The 25,918-nt window shown below is 39.3% G+C and overlaps 2 protein-coding genes across 2 annotated transcripts; one reads left to right on the top strand and one right to left on the bottom strand.

Moving 5' to 3' along the window:
• Nucleotides 1-840: 840 nt before the first annotated feature.
• Nucleotides 841-5,928, top strand: LOC109219817 (alpha-glucosidase). The gene is made up of 5 exons (XM_019384288.1): nucleotides 841-1,145; nucleotides 2,162-2,871; nucleotides 3,164-3,394; nucleotides 3,543-4,189; nucleotides 4,867-5,928. Exons 1-5 carry the CDS (start codon nucleotides 910-912, stop codon nucleotides 5,752-5,754), a joined length of 2,712 nt encoding a protein of 903 aa, XP_019239833.1. The 5' UTR covers nucleotides 841-909; the 3' UTR covers nucleotides 5,755-5,928.
• Nucleotides 5,929-7,372: 1,444 nt separating this feature from the next.
• Nucleotides 7,373-13,978, bottom strand: LOC109219818 (diphosphomevalonate decarboxylase MVD2-like). The gene is made up of 10 exons (XM_019384289.1): nucleotides 13,618-13,978; nucleotides 11,997-12,195; nucleotides 10,578-10,641; nucleotides 10,295-10,358; nucleotides 10,119-10,199; nucleotides 9,221-9,307; nucleotides 8,900-9,057; nucleotides 8,709-8,757; nucleotides 7,984-8,108; nucleotides 7,373-7,857 (listed from the first exon to the last, which is right to left on the bottom strand). The coding sequence occupies exons 1-10, from the start codon at nucleotides 13,831-13,833 to the stop codon at nucleotides 7,635-7,637; spliced, it is 1,266 nt and encodes a 421-aa protein (XP_019239834.1). The 5' UTR covers nucleotides 13,834-13,978; the 3' UTR covers nucleotides 7,373-7,634.
• Nucleotides 13,979-25,918: the final 11,940 nt, after the last annotated feature.

Raw genomic sequence — 25,918 nt, forward strand, 5'->3', positions numbered from 1 at the left:
ATATATATATATATATATATATATATATATATATATATATATATATATATATATATATATATCTTGAAAATGGTTAATTTAAAGCAGTTGGCATCCTGAACACTAAAAACCTTTAGATAATACTGGTTTAGCAGAATAATGTACCCCACGCGTAAAAATTTTGGGTCCACCTCCGCTCAGTAGTTGGTCATTTAGCCTGTCTAGCCTAACTATAGGAGAGAATGACTAGGAGTAGTAGAGGATGAATGAAGTAAAGCTATGGGTCTGACCAAGCTTTACGGGTCTTTTTGTAATGGCTTGTAAATACTTTTTCCCTGGTAAAAACTTAATTACCAAAAAAAAAACTTTTAAATTTGGTAAAAAAGAGAGTAGATTAGTTACTATCTTATTGAAAAAATAAGAGATTTAGTTACTATCTTTAAGATTATAACAGGTTACCAATTAATATTTATCATAAATAATTAATTATAATTTTCTTACTAGTGACTTGATTATGTAAAAATATCAACATTTTTGTCTCTTGGTACAAATAAACACGCTCTTTATGTATATATACACTTTGTTTCATTTTTATACGACGATATTTGATTGAGTACAAATTTTAACAAGATAGAGGCTTTTGACTTATACCAAAAATACCCTTAAATTTTATTAATTTAAACATGTCATAATATTTAAGCGGGCATAAACACCAATGGTAAAAGGTATATATTACGTAATCAATTACCAAAAATATATATATATTTCGTAATCAAGTAGAGATTATGATGATTGGAGGTCAGTCAATGACTTTGGCATATCTTCCAAATTCTAAGGCCCAATCATTTTTTTTTTCATTTCCATATATAAATATCACAGCAAAACTTGATATTATATTCTCCTCATCACTCATCTTTTCTACTACACACAATGAATAGACACATCGATAAAACTAAACAACCTCAGATACAATTTTTTCTGTATAATTGTCTGTTGTTGTTCTTCACTTTATCGGTATTAACAAAAGCTGAACAAGTTGGATATGGATATACTGTCCGATCATTAGGCGTTGACTCCTTTGGAAAGACATTGACTGCTCATCTTCAACTCATCAAAAGTTCTTCTGTTTTTGGACCTGACATTCAAAATCTCACACTTACTGTCTGGTAATTTTGAAAAACTCTGTTTATAATTACATCTTTATTAATGAAATTTCATTACTTTAAGTCTTAAGTTTATTTGGTATTGAAATGGGAAGTTGATGTTTTAAGTGGTGGAGACAGTTGAGTTAGTTCTTGATTAAGTGGACTCTTTTGGGGAGCATTGGCGCAACTGGTAAACTTGCTGCCATGTGACCAGGAGGTCACGGGTTCGAGCCGTGGAAACAGCCTCTTGTAGAAATGCAGAGGGTAAGGCTGCATACAACAGACTTTTGTGGTCCGGCCCTTCCCCAAACCCCACACATAGCGGGAGCTTAGTTCACCTGGCTGTCCTTTTTGGGTTCAAAGTAAAGTCAATGGTTTAACATGTTGAATTGTGTGTAATTGTTAATTATATTATGCTTCAATACGCCCCTTATGTGCCTTGAGCCGAAGGTCTGTCGGGAACAACCTCTTTACCTTCACAAGGTAAGGGTAAGGGCTGCGTACACACTACCCTCCCAGACTCCGTTTGTGGGATTACACTGGGATTGTTGTTGTTGTTGTACGCCCCTTACATGTTGGCTTGATTCTTTTTTCATGGATCCAATACGTGAAAATGCTTTATTGCTTTTTGGTTAGCGGTGAGATTTGAACCCAAGATGTCTGTTTGCCTGATATCATGTTGAAGCGTGTGAGCACCTCATCTAAAAATTAAGCTATTAGAGAGAGTAAATTGCCATTTCTCAGTTCTAAATAATTGCTCCTTGTTGTTGGTTTTTTTGTGTTAGGATTTTTTACACCATGAGTCATTTTAGTATCAAAAAATCTTTGTGATTTTGATTTAGATACTAGTTGTGGTCTGACAATTTGGTATCTCACCTAACTAGTACAATATCTATGATTGAATATAGAAATGTGCAGAATCAGACTGAACTGCATTGGGCATTCAGTTTCAGTAATGTTGTGAGGTTACTCTTTTCTGTAATATAAAAGATTGTTAATGAACTCTGTCTTGTTTTACATGTTGATGGATTCTGCAGCTTTGAGACAGAAGATCGTTTACGAGTCAGGATTACCGATGCAGATCATGAAAGATGGGAAGTCCCTCAAGAATTTATCCCCCGCGAAACTCATTCTTTCCCCCGCAGCTCCCTTTTGGAGAAACATTCTTATTCCTCACTTCCATTATCAGAGGACACACATTACTTCCATACAGACACCATTTCAGACCTTATATTCACTCTCTATAACACCACGCCTTTTGGCTTTACTATCAAACGTCGCTCCTCAGGTGACATTCTTTTTGATACCTCGCCTAAAAGTGACTCTCCAGACACATTCCTTATCTTCAAGGACCAGTACCTTCAACTGTCCTCTTCATTGCCAGCCGATAGGTCATCTATATATGGCCTCGGGGAGCATACCAAGAGAACGTTTAAGCTCAAGCGTAATCAGACATTAACACTCTGGGATGCTGATATTGGTAGTGCAAATGTTGATCTCAACTTGTATGGCTCCCATCCTTTTTACATGGACGTCAGGTCTAATCCTGGCGCGGGGAGTACTCACGGAGTCTTGCTGTTCAATAGCAACGGGATGGACATTGTATACTCTGGTAATAGAATTACCTACAAGGTGATTGGCGGGGTCATTGACCTGTATTTTTTTGCTGGTCCTGTGCCAGAGAAGGTCATGGAGCAGTACACGGAGCTCATTGGCCGCCCTGCACCCATGCCATACTGGTCTTTTGGTGAGTAATCTACGCATGTGAATTACCTTGTCTTGTTGAGTTTATTCGTGTTACCTTTGTTTTAATTGGTTGCTGTGATTATTGCTTGATTCTGTGGTGGTGGTTTCGGTCTATGACTAATTATAAAATTGGGAAGCTAGGCTTCTTTTCTACTGTGGAAAAACTAGGTGCTTCTTTTCTACTGTTGAAAGCTATAATCTTGTCACCATTTTACGTTGTTTCGTTCTTTTTTTCTTTTTTTTTGTAGCTTGACATTGTTTCTTTATGCATCTATTGCAATCTATGTGCACAGGCTTTCACCAATGCCGATATGGCTATAAAAGTATTACTGAAGTTGAGAATGTAGTAGCCCGCTATGCAAAAGCTCAGATCCCTCTTGAGGTCATGTGGACAGATATTGATTATATGGACGGCTATAAGGATTTCACAGTTGATCCGATTAATTTCCCACTTGACCGGATGAAGAAATTTGTTGATAAACTTCATCAAGATGGCCAGAAATATGTTCTCATATTAGATCCAGGTGAGTTTTGACATATTGAATTTTCTTGGTTCTGTTGATATTTATACTTAAATTGGTGTAGAAGTTGAGAAAATTCCAAAGGCGTTGGGAGAAATGACTTAATCAAAGCGCTCTTCTCTCCTTATTGATCTCAATGCTTTGTTCACAGGGATCAGCATAAACAATTCATATGAGACTTATAAGAGAGGTATGGACGCGGATGTTTTCATCAAACGCGATGGTGTCCCTTATCTTGGCGAAGTTTGGCCTGGAAAAGTCTACTTTCCTGACTTCATAAATCCCAAAGCCAGAGTCTTCTGGAGTACTGAAATCAAAATTTTCCATAAAAGTCTCCCCGTTGACGGGCTCTGGCTTGACATGAACGAGTTATCTAACTTCATTTCTTCTCCTCCAAGCCCATCTTCTACTCTTGACAACCCTCCTTATAAGATCAATAACTCGGGAACCCTACGTCCAATCAACGAGAAGACTGTCCCAGCAACATCGGTACATTATGGGAACACCTTAGAGTACAATGTTCATAACCTCAATGGATTCCTCGAAGCTAAAACAACCAATGCTGCTTTAGTCGATATTACTGGTAAAAGGCCATTTATACTTAGCAGATCCACATTTGTGGGTGCTGGAAAGTATACAGCACATTGGACTGGAGATAATGCTGCAACTTGGGATGACTTGGCTTATAGTATTCCTAGCATTTTAAATTCTGGGTTGTTTGGAATTCCCATGGTTGGAGCTGATATATGTGGCTTTGGTAAAAATACAACTGAGGAACTTTGCCGCCGTTGGATTCAGGTACATGTTCTGTTTTCTTTACAGAAGTATTTTGCATATATCAGGAGTTTATTATTTCTGTTTGACAGTTCAAAAGTCATGCACAATTCATTACCCATCACTGCATATATTATCTTATTCTTCTACTTTGTGCCTCCTGCTCCGTTGTATAATCCAGGGCAAAGGCAGATTCAGGATTTAAGCTCTACGGGTTCAACCTTTAAGGATCTGATTATTGAAACTGTATAGGTTCAGACCTACTATTTTTTGCAATTTAAGTGAGTTTTACACATATCTGCATACGATATCTTATTCTTCTACTTTGCGCCTCCTGCTCCAATGTATAATCCAGGGCATAGGTGGATTCAGGATTTAAGCTCTACGGGTTCAACCTTTAAGGTTCTGATTATTGAATCCGTATAGGTTAAGACCTACTATTTTTTGCAATTTAAGTGTGTTTTTACACATAAATCTATGCACCGCGTTGAAAGTACTGGGTTCAGAACCCGACAAGGTAACACTGCATCTACCTCTAGTCCGGGGAGTCGACTTGTTTCCATTAACAGTGTTGTCATATTAGTGCAGAATCCTATGCAGTCTGTTGTTTTTCATAAATACATCAGTTTTAATGGTTTGCTTAAAATACTCATACAGAAGCTGATGTTCATTTGTTAATATCAACGTATCGTCAATTGTAGCTTGGTGCATTTTATCCCTTTTCAAGGGATCACTCTGACAAGTTTACTATCCATCAAGAGCTATATCTCTGGGATTCAGTAGCTGCAACAGCTAGAAAGGTGCTTAGACTTCGCTATCGGCTCTTACCATACTTCTACACGCTAATGTTTGAAGCGCATTCCAGAGGCGTCCCCATAGCGCGGCCACTTTTCTTTTCATTTCCTGAGGACACAAACACTTATGAAATCGGCTCTCAGTTTCTCATCGGTAAGGGGTTAATGATATCACCCGTGCTAACATCTGGAGCGGTTTCAGTTAATGCATATTTTCCATCTGGAACCTGGTTCGACCTCTTCAACTACTCAAACTACGTGAACATGAAGTCCGGTAACTACATCAACCTTGCTGCACCTTCTGATCATATCAACGTACACCTTCACGAGGGAAATATTCTAGCGATGCAAGGAGAAGCAATGACAACAAAGGCAGCTCGGGACACTCCATTCGAACTTGTTGTTGCCATCAGCGACAAGGGAAATAGTTCAGGCGAAGTTTTCTTGGACGATGGAGAAGAAGTTGAAATGGGAGGAAAGGGTGGAAAATGGAGCTTAGTGAGATTTCACAGTGGTGTGGTAAACAATAAGTTATATCTCAGATCAGAGGTTGTGAATGAAGAGTTTGCTATGAGTAAGAATTGGAAAATACACAAGGTGACTTTTCTTGGACTGAAGAATAGGGTGAGTAGAATAAGTGCAAATAAGTTGACCACTAAAATGGTGGGCAAGAGGAATGTATACTCAAGAATTAGAACAAAATTTGACAGAAATACATCTGGTGTTTTGGAGATGTCAGGTTTATCAGTTCTTATTGGCAAAGAATTTAGTCTTGAGCTAACATTTGCCAAATAAGAACAGTAATGAGTGAATCTTCCTAATGTAGAAACATGGAAAATAAAGCATAGTTTTTATCTGTTCTCATTTGCTGATGAACTGATAAAGCAATGTAATAGTTGAAATTGGTGAAGATGTCAGCTGTCTGATTGTTTGGAAATGTATACCATTTGACAATAAGGTTATCACCTATTGTTTTTCCCTGGCAAAGCCTATGTGGTTTGCAGGCTATTACACAGTGGGGGGTTCACTCAGTGCGCACAGAGTGCTCACCCGAAGGGCAGAGGCTGTAGCGGCTGCGGGTTTTCCTGGGGTTCCAAAAAAAGAAAAAGATAAGAAAGTCATAGACCAAGTTCCTGCAATAATGGCTAAAATTATAAAGTCTCAGCTATGGCAGTAGAAAAAAAAAAGCTTAATATTCAGCTTCAGAACTAGAACAAGAAACTGTGGATTATTTCATGGCTACCTAAGAAACTTATGGAATTTTAGTAACCTATCGGTTGTACAATAAAATCAAACCAAACAAGAAAAATGAACTCTATCGAAATATAAAACACAATACAGTATAATATAATATGGTACGAAACAATACGTTATGAAACGACGAAAAAAATAATATCAGTCCGAATAGGTTGTAACCCAAAAAAAAAAAAAAATATATTTTGCCATTTCCTTCATCAATTTTTTTTTTTTTTTTTTTTTTTTTTTTTTTTTTTTTTTTTGCTAAATATAATCCCTTGGCTAGATGTGAATAAGTTTGCATGTGTAGTACATTTGGGATGGTGAAGAGCACGAACAACATTAATTGCATAAAAGATTACATTAATTACTGGTGGCCTGGATTTCCTTCAAACTTGTCCCTACAATTATTTTGTTCAGCAACTGACAGAACCACTGGAGTCCAAAATATCAATTATTGAGTTGAACACTAATATACCATTTTGGTTGCTACTGGTGAAAGTGGTTTCTTTCTACTGTGTTTTACATGGAGGAGGAATATGGTCTGTCCAATATTTTAAAAAAAAATCTCCAAGATTATTGAGATATATGTGCAAATTAAAGAAGTACTCGAAACTTTACCTACTAAAGTTAGCAATATTTATTAAGGTTATTCAACAAGACACTGAAGAATACATAAAGATTGGTGTCATAATAAGATTCCTTCATTTTTTTTTTTTAATCAAAGAGTCTCGAATTTAAGTCTGAAAAGGAAAAGCTTAGTCAAATACGACCTTCAAGATTAAAACGACTCTCAAGAAGTAAATGGTTGGATGGACGGTATTTAGGTTAATTCTTCTTTTTATTTTTACATCATTCGTATATTTCTTTTACGACGCAATGTACCAATATTTGTCAAAAAAGTATATATACTTAATAATCCATATTAATTTCAATATTACAATCTCTCATAATTTTGTCAATGAATCAAATGACAGCTTGGTTCATTATATATATTATTTTTCCCCCTTTAAGCTGTCATAGTATTGCAGTTTTACAACTCACAATAAATCCATAAGCTTATATTACATTTGTCTCAAGAATCTAATGTAAATGTTTTATGTAGGCATATGTTGTACAACAAGGAGATTATGAGTCACTTCATTATGAAAAATATTTTTTATTTGATTCCAGGAAATGACTGAAAGAAGCAAAATTGAGGACTCCTATTGCATTCAACAAAGAAACGAGTACACAACAATTTCCACTGAAGAATAATACAAGAAAACTGAACTACAAACAACAGCTTTTGAATTCAAAGTTCATCTATACTGAAACCATTATAAAAATAGCAGCCTCCATTTTTTTCTCTTTAGGGTAAGAGGCTGTAATACGTAGAACTCGGGACCCTGTTTAGGCCTGATCATTCAACAGAATCTTATAAGCAAAAGTACGGCACTTCACTTGGGCAACCCGGTATCAGGGTTGAGAAGAGCTTGGCTTTCGTCGCTTATCAAAACTGGACCTCTACCAGGTCTTGTGCATACGAAGTAGCTAATTTCGCCCTTACATTTCTGAACTGGAACCTTGTCTTTAATTTCTGGAGGAGGCGGCAATGCTTCCACATCCTTTATCTCCTGAATTCCAGCATCCTTCAGTATTGATTTATCACCTATGACGTAGCTGGAGAGAGAAGAAAGAAGAAGAGGGGAGAAGCAGTGAATATGACTGCCTATCGATGCCAAATGGTCCAAATCATATTCATTCTATGATTACGCAAAAACAATCAAAGTTTGATAGCGGATGTACCTGTTTAAATCCGTTTCTGAATTTGGAGGAAAGTGGAAGAGCAGCCTCTGGAGTAGAAGTGCAGCAGACGTTCTGTTACGTGCAATTAGAACTGCATTTGGCCCCGCATCAAAAGTATATGCAACCTGGCAACATTTTTACACTTGGTAAACTAAGAAATATACATTTATTTATGTTATTACTATAAACCTACTTTAAAAGTCAAACTATTGAAAAAGTAGACCCCAATAATGCAACTTAGCCAAACACTCAATTGTCAATCAGAACCGAAAAAGGCTTGAAATAGATAGATGTTCTTGTATCGCTTGATATAGTGTCAAGATCACAGTGATAACCGATATTATGAAATAACTGAAAAGCAGTAATCTCAAACCAGCTCAACACCAAGCTCAAGACCAGGGAGAATTCAGTTGGAAGATAACTCAGTTTGCGGAGTTGTCAAACAGGAATGTAGATGGAATTGAGGAGAGGATGCAATACATTTTAGAGAATGAAAAAAAAAATTCCAGTTCAGAAGGATAATCACTATTCTGTCTCAAGTATCTAATATCCAAAATTCTAGCTCAAGTATTGAATTCTATGACAAATTTCTTGGGCATAATAAATAGAAGGTAACAACTCTTGCAGTTGTGTTATTTTACACGGTTAATAGAGAATTATTCATGGATGAACAAAATCATGCAACTATGCATCAGAAGAAAAAGATTACGGTAAAGTAGAAAAACCTGTGGAGTTCCTTCTGAACGGTTCCATTTCTCAACACAGCTGATTATCCTGAAAATTGAACACACGATTAAGACTTACTTTCTCCTATTCTCGACATTAGTAAAAAAAAATATCAAGTTCAATTTTTTTATTTTAAAGAAAAGAAGTTCCGCAAACACCTCATTTTAGTAGCTTGAAGTTAAGAACTTGCCTATGAGATGTATCATTCATGTAGAATATAGGAGGGCTAGTATCCAGGCAGACTGCATGAAATTGATTGCTGTCTGCACAAGTCAAGTGAGTGAAAGTTGCAAAATCACGTTTTCGTATGGCTTCTTCCATCTGAATTATCCGCTTTGGCACTACTTCCTGAAAATTGCGAATACAAGAATGAAAAGTCGTACTTCTAATACAACTCTCACCAACTGAACAGAGGTTAACTTAAAGAACCACGTGAAAATGTCTGGAAGATTTTCAGGACACTAATAGAAGATGCAGAACCCTAATGTAAACAAGAGGACAAGAGAAATACCCTTGCCCTGTGTTCTATAAGCGCACTGGTTTCAACAGTCTCAAGCATTCCTGAGGTGCTACTTGTTTCCTTCTGCCGTGAGCTCACCTGAAAATACAGCCAAAACATTCAAAACGAGCCAATTTTTTTGACGTGCTTTGGAAGGGAAAAGAAAAACACAAAAACTGTCCGAATGGTCAAATTTGTATGATTGATTTCAGTGAACTTCAAAACTCCCAAGTAAAGAATGTGCACATGAGTTAAGGAGGGGGGTGACATAAAACTGTGAAGAAATGTATAAAAAGTATAATTTGAAACTTGAAAGTGGAGAAACTATAAGATGACTGCTAGAAATGAGAGAAAATAAATTAAGGAGCAGGTAAAAGCAAATGATTAGAGTAACAAATTGGTGGACCTTAGAGTTTAAGCATTACTTGTCATGAAAATAAGAGCAGGATACTAGGTGTTCTTTGTTTTCTATATCCAGTATAGCACAATGGGTCTGGTTACGGCAGCTCAAGAAGCCAGAGAAAACTATTTCTAAAACAAGGATCTTCCAAGATCTCAACTCGACGCACAGGTCCATATAAAAGTATATAGAGTCCATCAAGATTTTCTTTTTCTTTTTGTTAAGTCCCAAGGAGTGCAGTTCTAATGGATAGGTTGACATCAATCTCTACATTATTATCTCTGAAAATCTCTACACAAAGTAATGCTCAAACAAGATTTTGGAGAAAAGGAAGATGACACAAAAAGGAACAGAAAACAGGAAGTGTTACTTTGAATTTGTCCTTTTCATATTGTGAATACGTAGAATGAGGAAGATGAGAGATGTTTTCTTTCCCCTAAAGGTCTAGCTACGAAATAAACTGTTTAACTTTTTGACAAAAAATGATAATGTGAATGGAAAAGTACATACCACCGCAATGATGATGACAAGCTCATCCCAGTGCTTCTCATCTACAAGTTGAACAGCAACACTATCGCTTCCATTTTCCTCCTGCACGCATCCGGGGAAAGGAATTACAACAATACTGAGAGGATAAGATATTTGTTGAGAGATGCAGAAGATAAGGACTCATAAACCAGACGTACTTTTCCCATAACCCACTTAACAAATCCTCCATATAAGCTTCGACAAGCACTTCCTGAACCTTGCCTGAAGTGAATAAACAAAGTTGTCATTTTGACTATTTATTTGAGCTATAGAATCTAAGTTATCACCAGAAAAACCTAATAAACAAGGCCAATGGAACAGAGAAAGTAATAACATATGAGAAGAATTCACTGTAGTCCTGTCTAGTTAATTGGACTTAATAGGACCAACAAAATACAAACCAACAAGCTAAAGGAATTAGTTACAACTGATATAATCTACCTTGCTATGGCAGAAAGCCTCCCGTTGTCCTCTTGCACATTCATTAACTTTGCAAGGGAATAAACTACATAGAGGAAACAGAAATTAGTTGTACCCGTCTCAGAAGTCTCAGAAGAATAAGATTGAAGAAAGCATAGATCCAGGAAATAGGAGAGAATTACGTCCAAAAAAAATAGCAATCAAAAAGAAAACTTGAAGAGAAAACTAATTCCACGAGTAATGTAGTATATTATATACTTAATTACTTATCAACACAACAATCATAAGATGGGATCACTAGATCCATCGTTTACTCATTGTCGTCAAAATTTCATTATATATTTAAACAAAGAATGAATTTAAAATGAAAATATGCAACCGACAGATAAATGAAATATAGACAAATATTTACCTACTCGTGCATACTTAAGCATGGGTGGAAACCGAGGAAATATATACCACTAACTCATCCAATACATGAACTGAAAAGGGGAATGGAACCCAAACAAGCTCAAATGCACAGATAGGATGCAGTACTTTATCACATTGCTACAGAATTTGTAAGTAAGGAAAAGGAATTCTATTAGAGGTACCTCTATAGTTCCACTAGCAAGTCCATTCTTTTGATGACCACTTACAAGATATCGCAGCTAAAATAATAAGTTTCCAGAAAAACCAGTTGCAGGAAAAAGGAAGCTCTAATCAATTTGAATTAGCATCAGGGGAGCTAACATTACTTGATTAAATTGTATTATATGTATGGTGAGAAACTTAGAAAAACATAAGGCATTACACTGAGGACAGCATATGATCAAATAAAAGCTTGCAATTTTCAATTGGCTTAATCATTCTGTCACTTAAAATTATTTTGCTCCTCAAGCAACATGGTACATTACAGATAGATCCAAAGTTCACTCCAAGAGTGGAACACCCAGAAAAGAGAAATGCAGAACTTGAACTAATGAGCAAGAAAAAGTACTTCACTTTATGGACTAGAAAGATAGAATGACCAATACAATCAAAAAGAAAGTAGCAAAAATCATAAGAGAAGAAAAGTTCATAGAAGGTTATTACTTTTTGTTTGCTTTGAAGTCAAATGACAGATTGAGATACGGGCATGCTTAAAAATATCCATTTCAGATATTGTGAACTCCAATACAAGATTATAACATATAAGGTAAAGTTAAAAAATCCGAAAAGCTTTCCTCCAACATAGCGTTTATACAAATACTTGTCAGATAAGGTCAATATCTTCATCTCCTGCAGCCACTGTTTTCATAAAGGACTAAATTTTACAATAATAAAGTAATTATTCCTTTTCAAGATTCATCATGATCCTTGGTCTTTAAACTTAACAGCCAGTAGAAGATCAAAGAAACGAAATAGTGAAGCGACAAAATGCATTTAGAATTTAAGTAACAAAGAAATGGTTAGCAGTACCTAGGCAGGCAAAGCCAGCAGCTGAGGAGGCCAAACCGGCAGCAGTAGGAAAATTATTATAGGAAGCAATATGCACATGCAGGTTCTCCCAATCCTTTTTAGCGATCTTGATACCCCTCTTCTCATCCTCAACATCATTAGCTCGAGCTCGGATTTCCCTAAGACAGTTTTGGTATCTGCCACCAGAGAGGGATATTTCCTAAGACAACCAGCAAAAGCAAAATTAGAAAGGATCAAAGGGTTCCTAGAAATAAAATGGATGAAGGAGGAATCCCCACGAGCTCAGGTTTCTAAAACTAAGAGAGTATGAATTGCACTTTCGAGGATCTTAATTTTTTCCTCACTGCTAGGTTTACTATGTTGTAGCAAAAAAAAAAGATGATCAAAGATTCTACCAATGATGGAACTAAAAAGGCATATTGAATTACTAAGTCTGTGCATAGGTAAGAGAATAATCATACATTCACTCTCAACCCCAAGGGGAAAACTAGGTAAATTAGCAAATAAATTCAAGCAAGAATGAAGACTCAGTATGAAATGGACCCCAGTTCCCTACTCCTTATTTAAACCTCCTTGATTCTACTACATGTAGTAGCACAAATAGACACTCAAAATGTTGCACTATTACAGCATAACAGCCTAGAATCTAGCATGTAGCAGCTAAAAGCGAATCCTGACCAATATTTACACTCTTAAGTACTACTCTTATTTTTCATATTACATGACAATCTTTACTTTTTAGTCCGTTAAAAAAACCTCACCTTTCTATATATGGGAACTTTTTACCAGTAAACTTTTCAAATTACCTTTAAAGGAATAATCTTACAACTATGGATATGTCGCTCCATGTTTAAGACCACGAGTTCTAAGGGTATTTTTGGCATGTGCGAAAAATTCTTTCTTTCTTAAATTCCATGTCCNCGAAACTCACCCGAGCCACCGGTACCCCAAATTCTACGTATTGATAAGTGTAAAAAATATTTACACTACTAAGTCACTTAAAAGATAACTTCATATAACTCTATTTAATAACGTCGACTAGTAACCTCGAATAAATGGCAACTTTTTTCTTTTTTATTTTAAATTTTTTTATTAAATCAGGGATGCTACACTACTATGATCCACCTCAATTATGAAAGGAGGAGAGCTCGCCAAGTGAGCTAACCTTCAACCCCGAATATATGGTAACTAACCTAAAATAACATGTTAAATTACATTGATGGTGTACACAATTCATTACAAAAAAAGGGCAACCCGATGCATTAAGCTCCCGCCATGCACGGGGTCCGGGGAAGGACCGAACCACAAGAGTTTATTGTACGCAGCCTTACCTTGCATTTCTGCAAGAGGCTGTTTCCACGGCTCGAACCCGTGACCTCCAGGTGACATGGTCACATGGCAACAACTTTACCAGTTACGCCAAGCCCCCTTCACACAATTCATTACACTATCACTATATATAACTTAAATCCTTGCCCCCTTCACACAATTCATTACACTATCACTATATATAACTTAAATCCTTTCCAATGTCACAAAAATTAATCCACATTAGCTGAATAGAATAAATAATGACAAAAAATCCACAAATTAAAATTAAAAAGAGAGAAATTATGTTTACCTTGCCATTAAGCCACATGCGATCTTCATTAAAAGCAGGACTAACAGCAACAGTGGTAGTGGTACAAAGGTGAGCAGGATCAAGGGTTACACTAATACTATCATTAATAGCAAGAATCAGATTTTCATCCCTTTTTCCCCAATACTTTATCACCGCTATGTTAGTGGGTGTCTGCGCCGTTACCATAAGCACCCATTTCTGGGATTCCTCCGCCATGCCAAAGAGAAAATGATTGAAAGAAAGTATTTGCTATTTAGGATTGGATCACAATTAAAGGGGAATTTATGTGGGGATTTCTGAAATTTATGATATTGTGTATGTTGTTTCTACATATTTATATACTGGTACAATAGATACATGTCTGCTATAAGTGAGCTGAAATGCTAACCTCCTTTGTTGAATGAAAATAGTTTACTAATTTCCTATTGGCACTTTGGCTGTTGGGGTCCACGCTTTTGAACAAAATTGTGTTTAGGAGTCATTTGACCGCAACTATTAGAAAAAATAATGCAAGCATTAGTTTTGTGCATTATTAATACTTTATTTGGTACATTTTTTTCAACATGTGCATAACTAATTATTTACCTCAAAAATACGAGTAACAATTGAATTTGATTTGTGATTTTAATATGTGATTTAGTTAATTCCAATTAATAATCCAGAAGTATAAAGTAAAAGTGAAAGAAATGAGTGAATCAAACCAGTGTTACTAAGCAGTATCGACCTCGAGCCCAGTGGCCTCGAGATGGATCAAGAACAGCGAAGCAAGAATAACAAAGTTAAAGGATAATTCTGATGAACAATGAGCGAAAAGTAGATAGTATATTCTTTGCCAATGATTGGGCTCCCCTTTATATAATAGGGGAGTCCTAAATAAGGTACATTTCAGTTTTTAGTAAGGAATCTAATTGGACAGTTGTCTAACCGCCTAGTGCGAGTTCGTACAAATCCGTTCCGGAATTTACGCCTTGATCTTTGGGCCATTGCGGGGATCTCGCCTTTTCTGTTACAAAACCACAACGGCAGTATTTCGAGGCTGGTCACGCTCGGCCCTGATATTAATCGGACACTCTGATCTTCGAACTTCGAACTCCGCCATCAAGCTCGGACCCAATCTATTTCGGACTCGCTCTTAAAGTGATCCTCGAGCCTACGAGATGGGATAGCCTCGATCTCTACCGTATACAGATAGTCTCCTCATTTTTTGGAGTATAACAACAAGAAACGAATTGAGTCCTTGATCTTTACCCTGATTTGCCACGACATCATCACCGTGACGTAAGCGACTGAGGAAACAAAAGTTGGGAAGCCGGCCTGTCCCGAGGAAGACTCCGAGAACTCTAGCGAGTCCGGCGGTGGAGAAGATTCTGAGGGTGAAGACACTTCTGCCGATAAGGATCGTGCTGCTTAGGCTTCGTGTTCTTCGTAATTTTTCGCTTTTGAGGCTGATCGACCCTTGCGAGGAACTCTAGATCGTGACCTATAGTCCTTGTAAAAAGGTTTATGCAAAGCTTTTTTCCTTCCATGGCTTTTGGATCAGCTACCCTTTTGTGCGAGTCAAAGCGCCTTAGCGTAAAATTCCTTTTGAATGTCCAAAGTCTGAGATGGTAATGACCGACAATAAGCACTGCCTTCGAACGTTTCTGATCAATGAACCCTGGATGACTATTTGAACTTGAGTTTGAGTAGCTCTTAGGCTCAACAGTTGATGGGGTAAGGTAGCCTTTGGGCTTTATAGTCGAGTGAAGATTTGTTTGAACTCGAAGTAAAGTTAGCCCTTAGGCTTTATAGATAGTCCTTGAGTGAAGGTTTGCTCGAACTCGGGTTAAGATAGCCCTTAGGCTTTTATGATCGAGTAAGGGTTTGCTCGAACTCGAGGTTAAGTTAGCCCTTAGGGTTTATCGATAGTCCCCGAGTGAGAGTTTGCTCGAACTCGGGTTAAGGCAGCCCTTGGGCTTTTACGATCGAGTGAGGATTTGCTCGAACTCAAAATAAATAGCCCTTAGGCTTTTTTAGATCGGCCCTTAGGCACTTCTGGGTCGGCCCTTAGGCTCTTTGAGTTGGGCCAATTCGGCCTCTTAAAACGGCTATAATTTTTCCCTCTTTTCGGCTAAAAGACTTAATGAAGATTTTTCTAAGCCTTAGCATGTATTTTTTGTACCCATTGGGTTTTTCGAAGGTTCGACCGATCGGAACCTTATTTGTAATTTGTTTGTATAACGATAATCGAATACCTCTTGAGGCTTTTTCGAAGGCTGATGTTATCGAAGCGTTTAAATTATTCGAGGGCTGATCTTATCGAAGCCCTTTATCATTTGCTTTTGCCGAGGGTAGCCTAATTTAACTGGTTTTTCAAAGTGTTTGAAGGCCTTTATTTTATGGCGGAAATCGGACGTCTCCGAGCCGCATTGTTTCGGCCATAGCCTTTTTATATGACCGTAGTCTTTAGTATGGCCGTAGCCTTCGGTTATGTCTCTTGGACTTGTTTCCCGATAACATTTCAAACTTGTTCGAAATGTTAGTCCCTGAGTGTGATGACCTTGGACTGTATATCGGGGATGCCTCTTTGAGGTCTTATTATTTAGATAGCTCCGGTATATTGTCCCCGAGTGTTCGAGATATGCTTGCACTTGGGTTAAGATAGCCCTTGGGCTTTTGTGATCGAGTGAGGATTCGCTCGAACTTGAAGTAAAGTTAGCCCTTAGGCTTCATAGATAGTCCCCGAACGAGAGTTTGCTCGAACTCGGGTTAAGATAGCGCTTGGGCTTTTGTATTCGTTACGAATTTCGGGCGTCTCCGATCCGCATTAATTTGGTCGTAGCCTCTTTAGTTCGAAACTTGCCCTTTGGGCTTATCTTCCGTTTTACTTCGAGCTTGCCCGAAGTGTCAGTCCCCGAGTGGGGTGGCCGTGGCCCGTAAAGTCAGGGATTGCCTTTAAGGTCTTATGGTCTCGAAATGTTAGCAGTTTGATTCCGTTTGTTTTTGGGGTGGCAGTCCTCAAGCATGGGGTCGGTTGTTTGAATTTCTGTCGTGGTCGGCCCTTAAGCCTGTTTACACAATAGATCAAGAGCATAAAATATGAAACTTCTCTAAAGGCAGGGGATATCAGCAAGGAGAAATACTTCACTCAATAGATGATTGTACATGCGCGCACATTTGATGTTAGGGTCCAAGTAACCTATACGGGCACGTTTCATCTGACTGTTTAGCCCTTACAACATTTTCCTATCGAGACCCTGCTGCCACGAAGTGATTTCCTTGCAACAAAGTAGACATTCGAGGGTAATGCCCCCAGTACTCGAGGCTTATTGTGGGGAACCTCGGATACTATTGAATTGCTCTAAGTTAGCACGAACAACGGTTGCCTCGTTAAAAACCTCGCCGGAAAAACCCATTTGGGACAAAAACCGGTCTAAGGGAAAAAGAGTGCAACACGTGCTTTAAGATACAAAGCATCATGTTGATCCTTATCAATAGCCTGCATGTGTTAGTCAAAAAGATAGAAAGGATTGAACTGGGGGCGTACCTTTATTCGGACTTTGGATACTTAACGTGATCTTCCTCGGCATCAAGCCCCCGTGAATTTTGACCTCGATCATTTCTCCTCTTATTTCGTGCGAAGCTTTACCCAGAACCGCTGCCTCTGTGGTTTTCGTTGTACGGTCGATATCGATCTCTGTTTGACCTCGGCTCTCGATTGATATCCCTTTTGATCATATGCATGGTCCTGCTAGGATAAACGGACCCCGAAGGAGTCCCAGTTAATCATCTTCGACCCTAATCTTCGACTGGTACCGATTGTGTACGTCGGCCCAAGTGACAGCCGGGTACTCGATTAAACTTTGCTTCAACCGTTGTGAAGCTGTGGAACTCCAAGTGTTGAGACCTTGAGTGAAAGATTGAATAGCCCAGTCATCGGTGACCGGAGGCAAATCCATTCTCTCCGCTTGGAACCGAGATACGAATTCCCTGAGCATCTCGTTATTTTTCCGCCTTATCTTGAAAAGGTCCGATTTTCTTGTTGCAATTTTAATGCTCCGGCGTGTGCCTTTACAAAAAAATCTGCAAGCATAGCAAACGAATCAATAGAATTAGGGGGTAAGTTATGATACCATATTAAGGCACCATTCAATAGAGTCTCCCCAAACTTCTTCAGCAGCACAGACTCGATTACGTCGTTTTCCAAGTCGTTTCCCTTTATGGCGCATGTGTAAGAAGTAACGTGTTCATTTGGGTCAGAGGTTCCATTGTATTTAGGTACTTTGGGATCGGCCTCGGAGCCGCACTCGGAGGGAACAACCTTTGTACGAATTTCTTGGCATCCAATCCCTTCAAGATCGGGGGAGCTCCCGGTATTTGATCGACACGGGAGTTATAAGTCTCCACTTTTTTGTCATTATCCTCAATACTTTTTTCCCCGGACTCGATCCTCTTGGTGAGATCTTCGAGCATCCTCATAATTGTGGGATCAGTCCCTGAGCCATTTTTGTTCGACCTCTCTGGCGCCGGTTCAGTACATCAAGTGTTTTCTGGTTCGACTATACTCGGAGCTTTATTCTGACTCTGAAGTTGAGCGATGGCAATCTGTTGGGCTTGCAGCATCTCGAATATCACTTGGAGGCCGACTCCCCCATCCCCTATACCTTGTGTTCCTTGGCCCCCAGATCGGGCTTCCCTGCGTACACTTCCTCCGGGGTCTGCGCCTAAATCTGCATCCAAAGCAATGTGTGAACTAACATCAACTGGTTCCACATTTAGCACTTCCCCAAGGTTTATCGATGGTACACCGACCCCTACATTGTTGTTTTCCCCATCAAATCCAAGACCTTCATTGTCGTGAACGGGCGCATTTTGCCAGTTTGACATGTTTAATCCTGGGAACAAAAATTCTTGACAAGAACAAGTGTGAAAATAACGTGTATTATCAGAATCACTACTGAAATAATCACTATTATCTTTAGCCCCACGGTGGGTGCCAAGCTGTTTACCTCGAAAATACGAGTAACAATTAAATTTGATTTGTGGTTTTAAAGGTATGTGATTTAGTTCAATACCAATTAATAATCCAGAAGTATAAAGTAAAAATGAAAGAAAAGAGTGAATCAAACCAGTGTTACTAAGCAGTATAGACCTCGAGCCCAGTGCCCTCGAGATGGATCAAGAACAGCGAAGCAAGAATAATAAAGTTAAAGGACAATTCTGATGAACAATGAGCGAAAAGTAGAGAGTATATTCTTTGCCAATGATTAGATAATCTTTACGAATGATTGGACTCCCCTTTATATAATAGGGGAGTCCTAAATAAGGTACATTTCTGCTTTTAGTAAGGAATCTAATTGGACAGTTGTCTAACCGCCTAGTGCGTGTTCGTACAAATCCGTTTCGGAATTTACGCCTTGATCTTCGGGCCATTGCGGGGATCTCGCCTTTTCTATTACAAAACCACAACGGCATTATCTCGGGGCTGGTCACGCTCGGCCTTGATCTTCAGCGGACACTCTGATCTTCGAACTTCGAACTCCTCCATCGAGCTCGGACCCAATCTATTTCAGACTCGCTCTTGAAGTGATCCTCGAGCCTACGAGATCGGGTAGCCTCGATCTCTACCGTATACAATAATACTTCATCATTCTTGGTATTATCCTATGTATAAGTAATGCATAGAAAACCATGACATTAGTAATACCAAGGCTATTAATGTATGCATTAGTATGGTTAAAACAAAATTATCCTTAATGTCCCTTAAAGCTAGAGAATATGGAGGGCATTTTTATATACAATTATTTTTCTTAAAAATTATGTAATGCATTATAATTTTAATACACCACAACAAACAGCAGATAAGAAATAATATCTGCAAAACTAATTGCATTACTAACCCATGTATTACTAATACACCTTATTCCGCACTACTATTATACACCCTATCAAACGAATGTTAAAATTTATGCCATGCATTACTATTCTTATACACCCTACCGCACTATTCGCACTTATACACATTTTAATTATATTTAATAAAATATAATTGAGCTTGTATACGGTCGAAATCTGGTGTGCCCGATTTCCCGGGCTCGAGGGGTCGCCTTAAGCCCGAGTTCAGGAAAGGTCGAGTTCGAGCTCGATGGACCAGACTCGAGCTCGAAGATAGAATGCAATTCCCGAGGATCGAAGTGTGATGAGTATCGAAAAGGAGTATGCTCAACCCCGAAATAATGTCGTTATGGATTTGTAACAGAATGAGCGAGATTCCTGTCACATCCCTGAGATCATGGCGTAAATCCCGGAACAGATTTGTACGAATCCGTACTAGGCGGTTAGACAGCCGTCCCAATAAGATTCTTTACTGTAAATGGAAATGTACCTTATTTAGGGCTCCCCTATTATATAAAGGGGACCCTAATCATTTTTAAAGATCATCTAATCATTAGCAAAGAATATACTCTCTACTTTTCGCTCATTGTTCATTAGAGTTGTCCTTTAACTTTATTATTCTTGCTTTACTGTTCTTAATTCATCTCGAGGTCACTAGGCTCGACGTCGATACTGCCTAGTGACACTGGTTTGATTCACTCATTTCTTTCATTTTTACTTTATACTTCTAGATTATTAATTGGTATTGAACTAAATCACATGTCTTTAAAACCACAAACCAAATTTAATTGTTACTCGTATTTTCGAGGTAAACAGTGTGGCGCCCACCGTGGGGCTAAATATAATAGTGATTATTTCAGTATTGATTCTGATAACACGCGTTATTTTCACACTTGTTCTTGTCAAGATTTTTTGTTCTCGGGATTAAACATGTCAAACTCGCAAAACGCACCTGTTCACGACAATGAAGGTCTTGGATTTCATGGGGGAAAAAATAGTGTAGGGGTCGGTGCACCACCGATAAACCCTGGGGAAGTACCAAATGTGGAACCAGTTGATGTTAGTTTGCACATTTCTTTGAATGCAGATTTAGGCGCAGACCTCGGAGAAAGTGTACGGAGGGAAGCCCGATCTGGGGGCCAAGGAACACAAGGTACAGGAGATGGGGGAGTCAGCCTCTAAGTGATATTCGAGATGCTGCAAGCTCACCAGATTGCCATCGCTCAACTTCAGAGTCAGAATAAAACTCCAAGCATAGCCGAACCAGAAAACACTCGATGTGCTGAACCGGCGCCAGAGAGGTCAAACAAAAATGGCTCGGGGACTGACCCCACCATTATGAGAATTCTCGAAGAGCTCACCAAGAGGATCGAGTCCGGGGAAAAGAAGATTGAAGACAATGACAAAAAGGTGGAAACTTATAACTCCTGTGTTGACCAAATACCGGGGTCACCCCCGATCTTGAAAGGTTTAAATGCCAAAAGGTTCATACAAAAACCATTCCCTCAAAGCGCGGCTCCGATGCCCATTCCTAAAAAGTTTCGCATGCCCGATATACCCAAATATAACGGGACAACCGACCCTAATGAGCATATTACCTCATATACGTGCGGGATTAAAGGAAACGACTTGAATGATGATGAAATCGAGTCAGTGTTGCCAAAAAAAATTGGGGAAACTTTGTCGACAAGAGCCATGATTTGGTATCACAACTTGCCCCCGAACTCCATTGATTCGTTTGCTATGTTAGCAGACGCCTTCGTGAAAGTACACGCCGAGGCCATAAAGGTGGCTACGAGGAAATCGAATGGTTTCAAGATAAAATAGAGGAACGACGAGATGTTGAGGGAGTTCGTGTCTAGGTTTCAGATGGAGCGAATGGAATTACCACCGGTCTCGGATGACTGGGTAGTACAAGCTTTTATGAAGGGTTTGAATGAACAGAGTACGATCGCATCTCGAAAATTAAAGCAGAATCTGATCGAGTATAGAGCTGTGATGTGGTTGGAAGTGCATAATCGTTATCAATCAAAGATCAGGGTCGAGGACGACCAGTTAGGAGCCCCCTCGGGTTCAGTTCATCCTAATAGATTGGCAGCCAATCCCCCGAGGGACACAGACAGGGAATCAAGATCAAACAAGGAACGGTATCAGCCATATGTCGATTGGAGAAATAACAGTTCGGGTCATAACGCTCCTCAGAATGATCGGAGAAACGATCGAGGTCAAAGCTCTCTGGGACTCATGAGTAAGAATGGGTTTGATAAACATACCGACCCCGCGGAGGCACCTCGATTGTCGGAGTATATTTCAGTGTAGATACATCAGGGATTGTGTCAGCTATTGGGAGAATCAAAGACACCAGGTGGCCCAGGCCTATACAAACCGATCCTTTTCAAAGGAATCCAAACTTGATGTGTAAGTATCATGGCACACATGGCCATAGAACCGAAGACTACAGGCAGCTAAGAGAGGAGGTAGCTCGGTTGTTCAACGAGGGTCAGCTTCGAGAATTTCTCAGTGATCGAGCTAAGAATCACTTCAGGCAGAGAGATGCAAGCAAAAAAAACGAGCAGGAAGAACCACAACATGTAATCCACATGATCGTTGGCGGTGTCGATGTCCCGCAAGGACCTATATTCAAACGCACCAAGGTGTCGATCACCAGAGAAAAATGGACTTGGAGCTATGTGCCCGAGGACGTCCTATCATTCTATGACGAGGAAGCAGAAGGCATATAGCCGCACAATGACGCCCTGGTAATTTCTATTCTTTTAAATAAAATTCAAGTTAAACGTGTTCTAGTGGATCCAGGTAGCTCAGCAAACATAATCAGATCAAGGGTCGTAGAATAGCTCGGCCTACAAGATCAGATTGTACCTGCATCCTGGGTCCTAAATGGCTTCAACGTGGCATGAGAAACAACAAAGGAGGAGATAATCCTACCAGTAAACGTAGCCGGGACCATACAAGATACAAAATTCCATGTCATCGAAGGTGACATGAGGTATAATGCACTTCTCGGGAGACCATGGATACACAACATGAGGGCGGTGCCTTCAACTCTTCATCAGATGATGAAGTTCCCAACGGAGGATGGTGTGAAAACGGTCTACGGATAGCAACACGCTGCAAAGGAAATGTTTGTAGTCGATGAAGTGATGCTGATACTAGAGCCTTCGACCTCGGAAAAGTCAAACACCAAAGGTAAGTAGGCGGCTAAATAGCAATCACCGCCCCCAGCCTCGACGGAATCGGAGCAACAGGTAATCGAAGACGAAGAAGAGGATTTCCTTACTCCTCGACGTTTCGTCGTTCGTGAAGAGTCCGATGCAACCAAGTCAATGGTTGAGGAACTGGAGCAGGTCATACTGATCGAATATATGCCCGAGATAAAGGTATACCTGGGAACGGGATTAACCCCCGAACTAAGGAAAAAACTCATTAAATTTCTTATTGATAATATGGATTGCTTTGCTTGGTCCCATTTAGATATGACAGGGATTCCACCGAAAATAACAACACACCGGCTAAGTCTCGACCCCAGGTTCAAAGGGTAAAGCAAAAAAGGAGGCCCCAGTCCGAGGTGAAGCATGCATTCATAAAGGACGAGGTAACCAAACTTCTTAAAATAGGGTCTATTCGGGAGGTAAAATACCCCGAATGGTTAGCCAACATAGTTGTAGTTCCTAAAAAAGGAAACAAACTTAGAATGTCCGTAGATTACAAGGATTTAAACAAAGCATGCCCAAAAGACTCTTTCCCACTGCCCAACACCGATCGTATGATCGATGCCACGGCCAGCCACGAGATCCTAACTTTTCTTGACGCCTACTCCGGGTACAATCAAATTCAGATGAACCGGAGGACCAGGAAAAGGCCTCGTTTATCACTACATTTGGAACTTATTGTTACAATGTAATGCCCTTTGGGCTAAAAAATGCAGGAGCTACATACCAACGCCTAGTTAACAAAATGTTCGAGGAACAGATAGGTAAATCAATGGAAGTTTACATTGATGATATGTTGGTTAAGTCCCTGTGCGCAGAGGACCATTTAACTCATTTGCAGGAAACATTCAAAATCTTGAGGAAGTACAACACGAAGCTTAACCCGAAAAAATATGCCTTCGGAGTCGTCTCGGGTAAGTTCCTCGGCTTTATGGTGTCGAATCAGGGTATCGAAATTAAGCCCGACAAGATTAAGGCCATCGAGGATATCACGATCGTGGATAGTGTGAAGGTCGTGCAAAGGCTAATAGGACGAATAGCTGCCTTGGGTCGGTTCATTTTGAGGTCATCAGATCGAAGTCATAGGTTCTTTTTGTTGGCCCAAGAACAGGTGAAGTTTTGAAGAATGACAAATGAACTCAGTAATGGACCAGGTCCATCTTGTGAAGCACAGTCATGATCAACCTACACATGTGAGATGCACGTGAAGGAGATAAGTCCTACTGATCAAGCAGCAATATCTCCTGATCTGATCGAAAAGGTTGCATATTGGATAAGGGGAGAAAGTCTCCTTATATGAAGAGAACACAATCCGGATAAAGATAGTGTTGGAGTTTGAGATCTTCAAGGACTCAACTACGATAGAAGATCAGCAATTGAGTCCCAATCAAACTCTGATTACTAACCTATTAAAAGACAGTGATTGTTCTCTTTTACAGGTATTGTACAAATGCAGAAGTTAAACTAAATTGAGAGCAAAAGAGCAAGGCAATTTTGCAAGCAATTTATGTGATATTTGAGTGTGCACTCCTAAAGCTAATTGAACGAGATAGAAGAACCAATTCCATTGTGTCTTTCTTTTATTCTAGTTCAATTGTAGTATGTGGTTTAAAGTTGTACCTTTCAGCTTTCATAGAAGCAATTGTATTAGGTACTTAGAATGTTCAAGTTATATGCTAACTTGAAGTTGTAGCAACAGTTGAGGCTGTGTGATACAACGGGATTAGAGTTAATCCTTAGGTTTACAAATTTTTTTTGTAAATGCTGTTTTGGCTCAGTGATATTAGTGGAAGTTTGGGAAAATCCTACTGAGTAGTAGGTCGTGGTTTTTTTCACCTTTTGAGCCAGGTATTTTCCACGTAAAAATCTCTGTGTTCTTTATTTTATTTACTTATTATTTTGCAAACAGTAGTAGTTCGAACACCTAGAAAAACCAGGTTCTTCTAGAGCGAAAATTGGGTACCACACAAATCACCCCCCTCTTGTGTGGTATTGACGATTAGAACATCAATTGGTATCAGAGCGGGTTATCCTTGAAGAGGCTAACACCTTAGGAAAAGATCAACATGAGTGCACCACCTGGGAACTTGGAAGGGCAATCCACTGCTAGGCCTCCACTTTTCAATGGTCAGTACTATTCTTGGTGGAAGAATAGGATGAAGGAACACATCATACGAGAAGACTATGAACTCTAGAACATAGTCACTGATGGTCCTCTAGCAACTACAAAGAAGAATGCCGAAGGAGTGGATGTGCCAAAGACAAGACCTGACTGCACTGCTGAAGACCTAAAGAAGTGGAAAAAGAATGTCAAGGCCAAGAAATGGCTTGTGTGTGGACTAGGTCCAGATAAGTACAGTAGAATTCAAAGTTGTACCACTGCTAAGGAAATCTGGGACACTTTGCAAGTGGCTCATGAAGGAACACCTCAAGTGAAGAGGTCCAGAGGAACACTGTTGTATTCTCAATATGAGAATTTCACCATGAAGGAAGGAGAAACCATCCAAGAGATGTATACATGGTTCACCACACTGACAAATGAACTTAAGTCTCTTGGAAGGATTATCCTTGAAGAAGACAAAGTTTAGAAGATTTTAACAAGGGTTCTGCCAGTCTCTTGGGAAAGCAAAATCACTACTATTCAGGAATCAAAATATTGCTACCCTCAAGCTGGATGAACTAATTGGAAACCTTACTGCCTATGAACTGAGAAGGCAAACCATGAAAATGGATGCACCCAAGAAGGAAAGAAGTCTGGCTCTTAGAATTGCTAAAGGTTTAGATCTAGAGGATGAGGAAATGGCTATGATCACAAGAGATTTCAAAAAGTACCTGATGAGAGGAAAGGGTTCTTCAAGAGGCACAACCTTCAACAAACCAAGCGCTCCAGAGAAACAGACCAATGAGGGTTGCTACAAATGTGGTAAGACTGATCACATGATCAAGAATTGTCCTCAATGGGAAATTGAGTGGAAGAAGGAAAGGGCTGAACGAAGGAACAGGAAGAAGGAACAGGTTCAACCAAAAAGGAACAAAGGATCAACAAAGGCTATGGTTGCTACCTCGGGAGAAACATCAGATGAGGACTCAGAAGATGAAGCTGGAGATGAACAAGCACTTATGGCCATCGGAGAATCAGATGATGAACAAGAGATAAGTATTCTTCATCTCATAGACAAGATTAAATTCCTGTCTAA

This window comes from Nicotiana attenuata, unplaced genomic scaffold (assembly GCF_001879085.1).
Source record: "Nicotiana attenuata strain UT unplaced genomic scaffold, NIATTr2, whole genome shotgun sequence".
In the NCBI taxonomy this organism is placed as follows: Eukaryota; Viridiplantae; Streptophyta; class Magnoliopsida; order Solanales; family Solanaceae; genus Nicotiana; species Nicotiana attenuata.

Bases quoted from the DNA above. Each gene is read 5' to 3' on its own strand.
- LOC109219817 (XM_019384288.1), top strand. From the start codon at position 910: ATGAATAGACACATCGATAAAACTAAACAACCTCAGATACAATTTTTT. The intron at 1,146-2,161 runs GTAATTTTGAAA...TGGATTCTGCAG, and splicing joins AATCTCACACTTACTGTCTG to CTTTGAGACAGAAGATCGTT. The intron at 3,395-3,542 runs GTGAGTTTTGAC...CTTTGTTCACAG, and splicing joins TGTTCTCATATTAGATCCAG to GGATCAGCATAAACAATTCA.
- LOC109219818 (XM_019384289.1), bottom strand. From the start codon at position 13,833: ATGGCGGAGGAATCCCAGAAATGGGTGCTTATGGTAACGGCGCAGACA. The intron at 10,359-10,577 runs GTAGATTATATC...TATTCACTTCAG, and splicing joins AGGCTTTCTGCCATAGCAAG to GCAAGGTTCAGGAAGTGCTT. The intron at 7,858-7,983 runs GTACATCCGCTA...TTCTCTCTCCAG, and splicing joins TCAGAAACGGATTTAAACAG to CTACGTCATAGGTGATAAAT.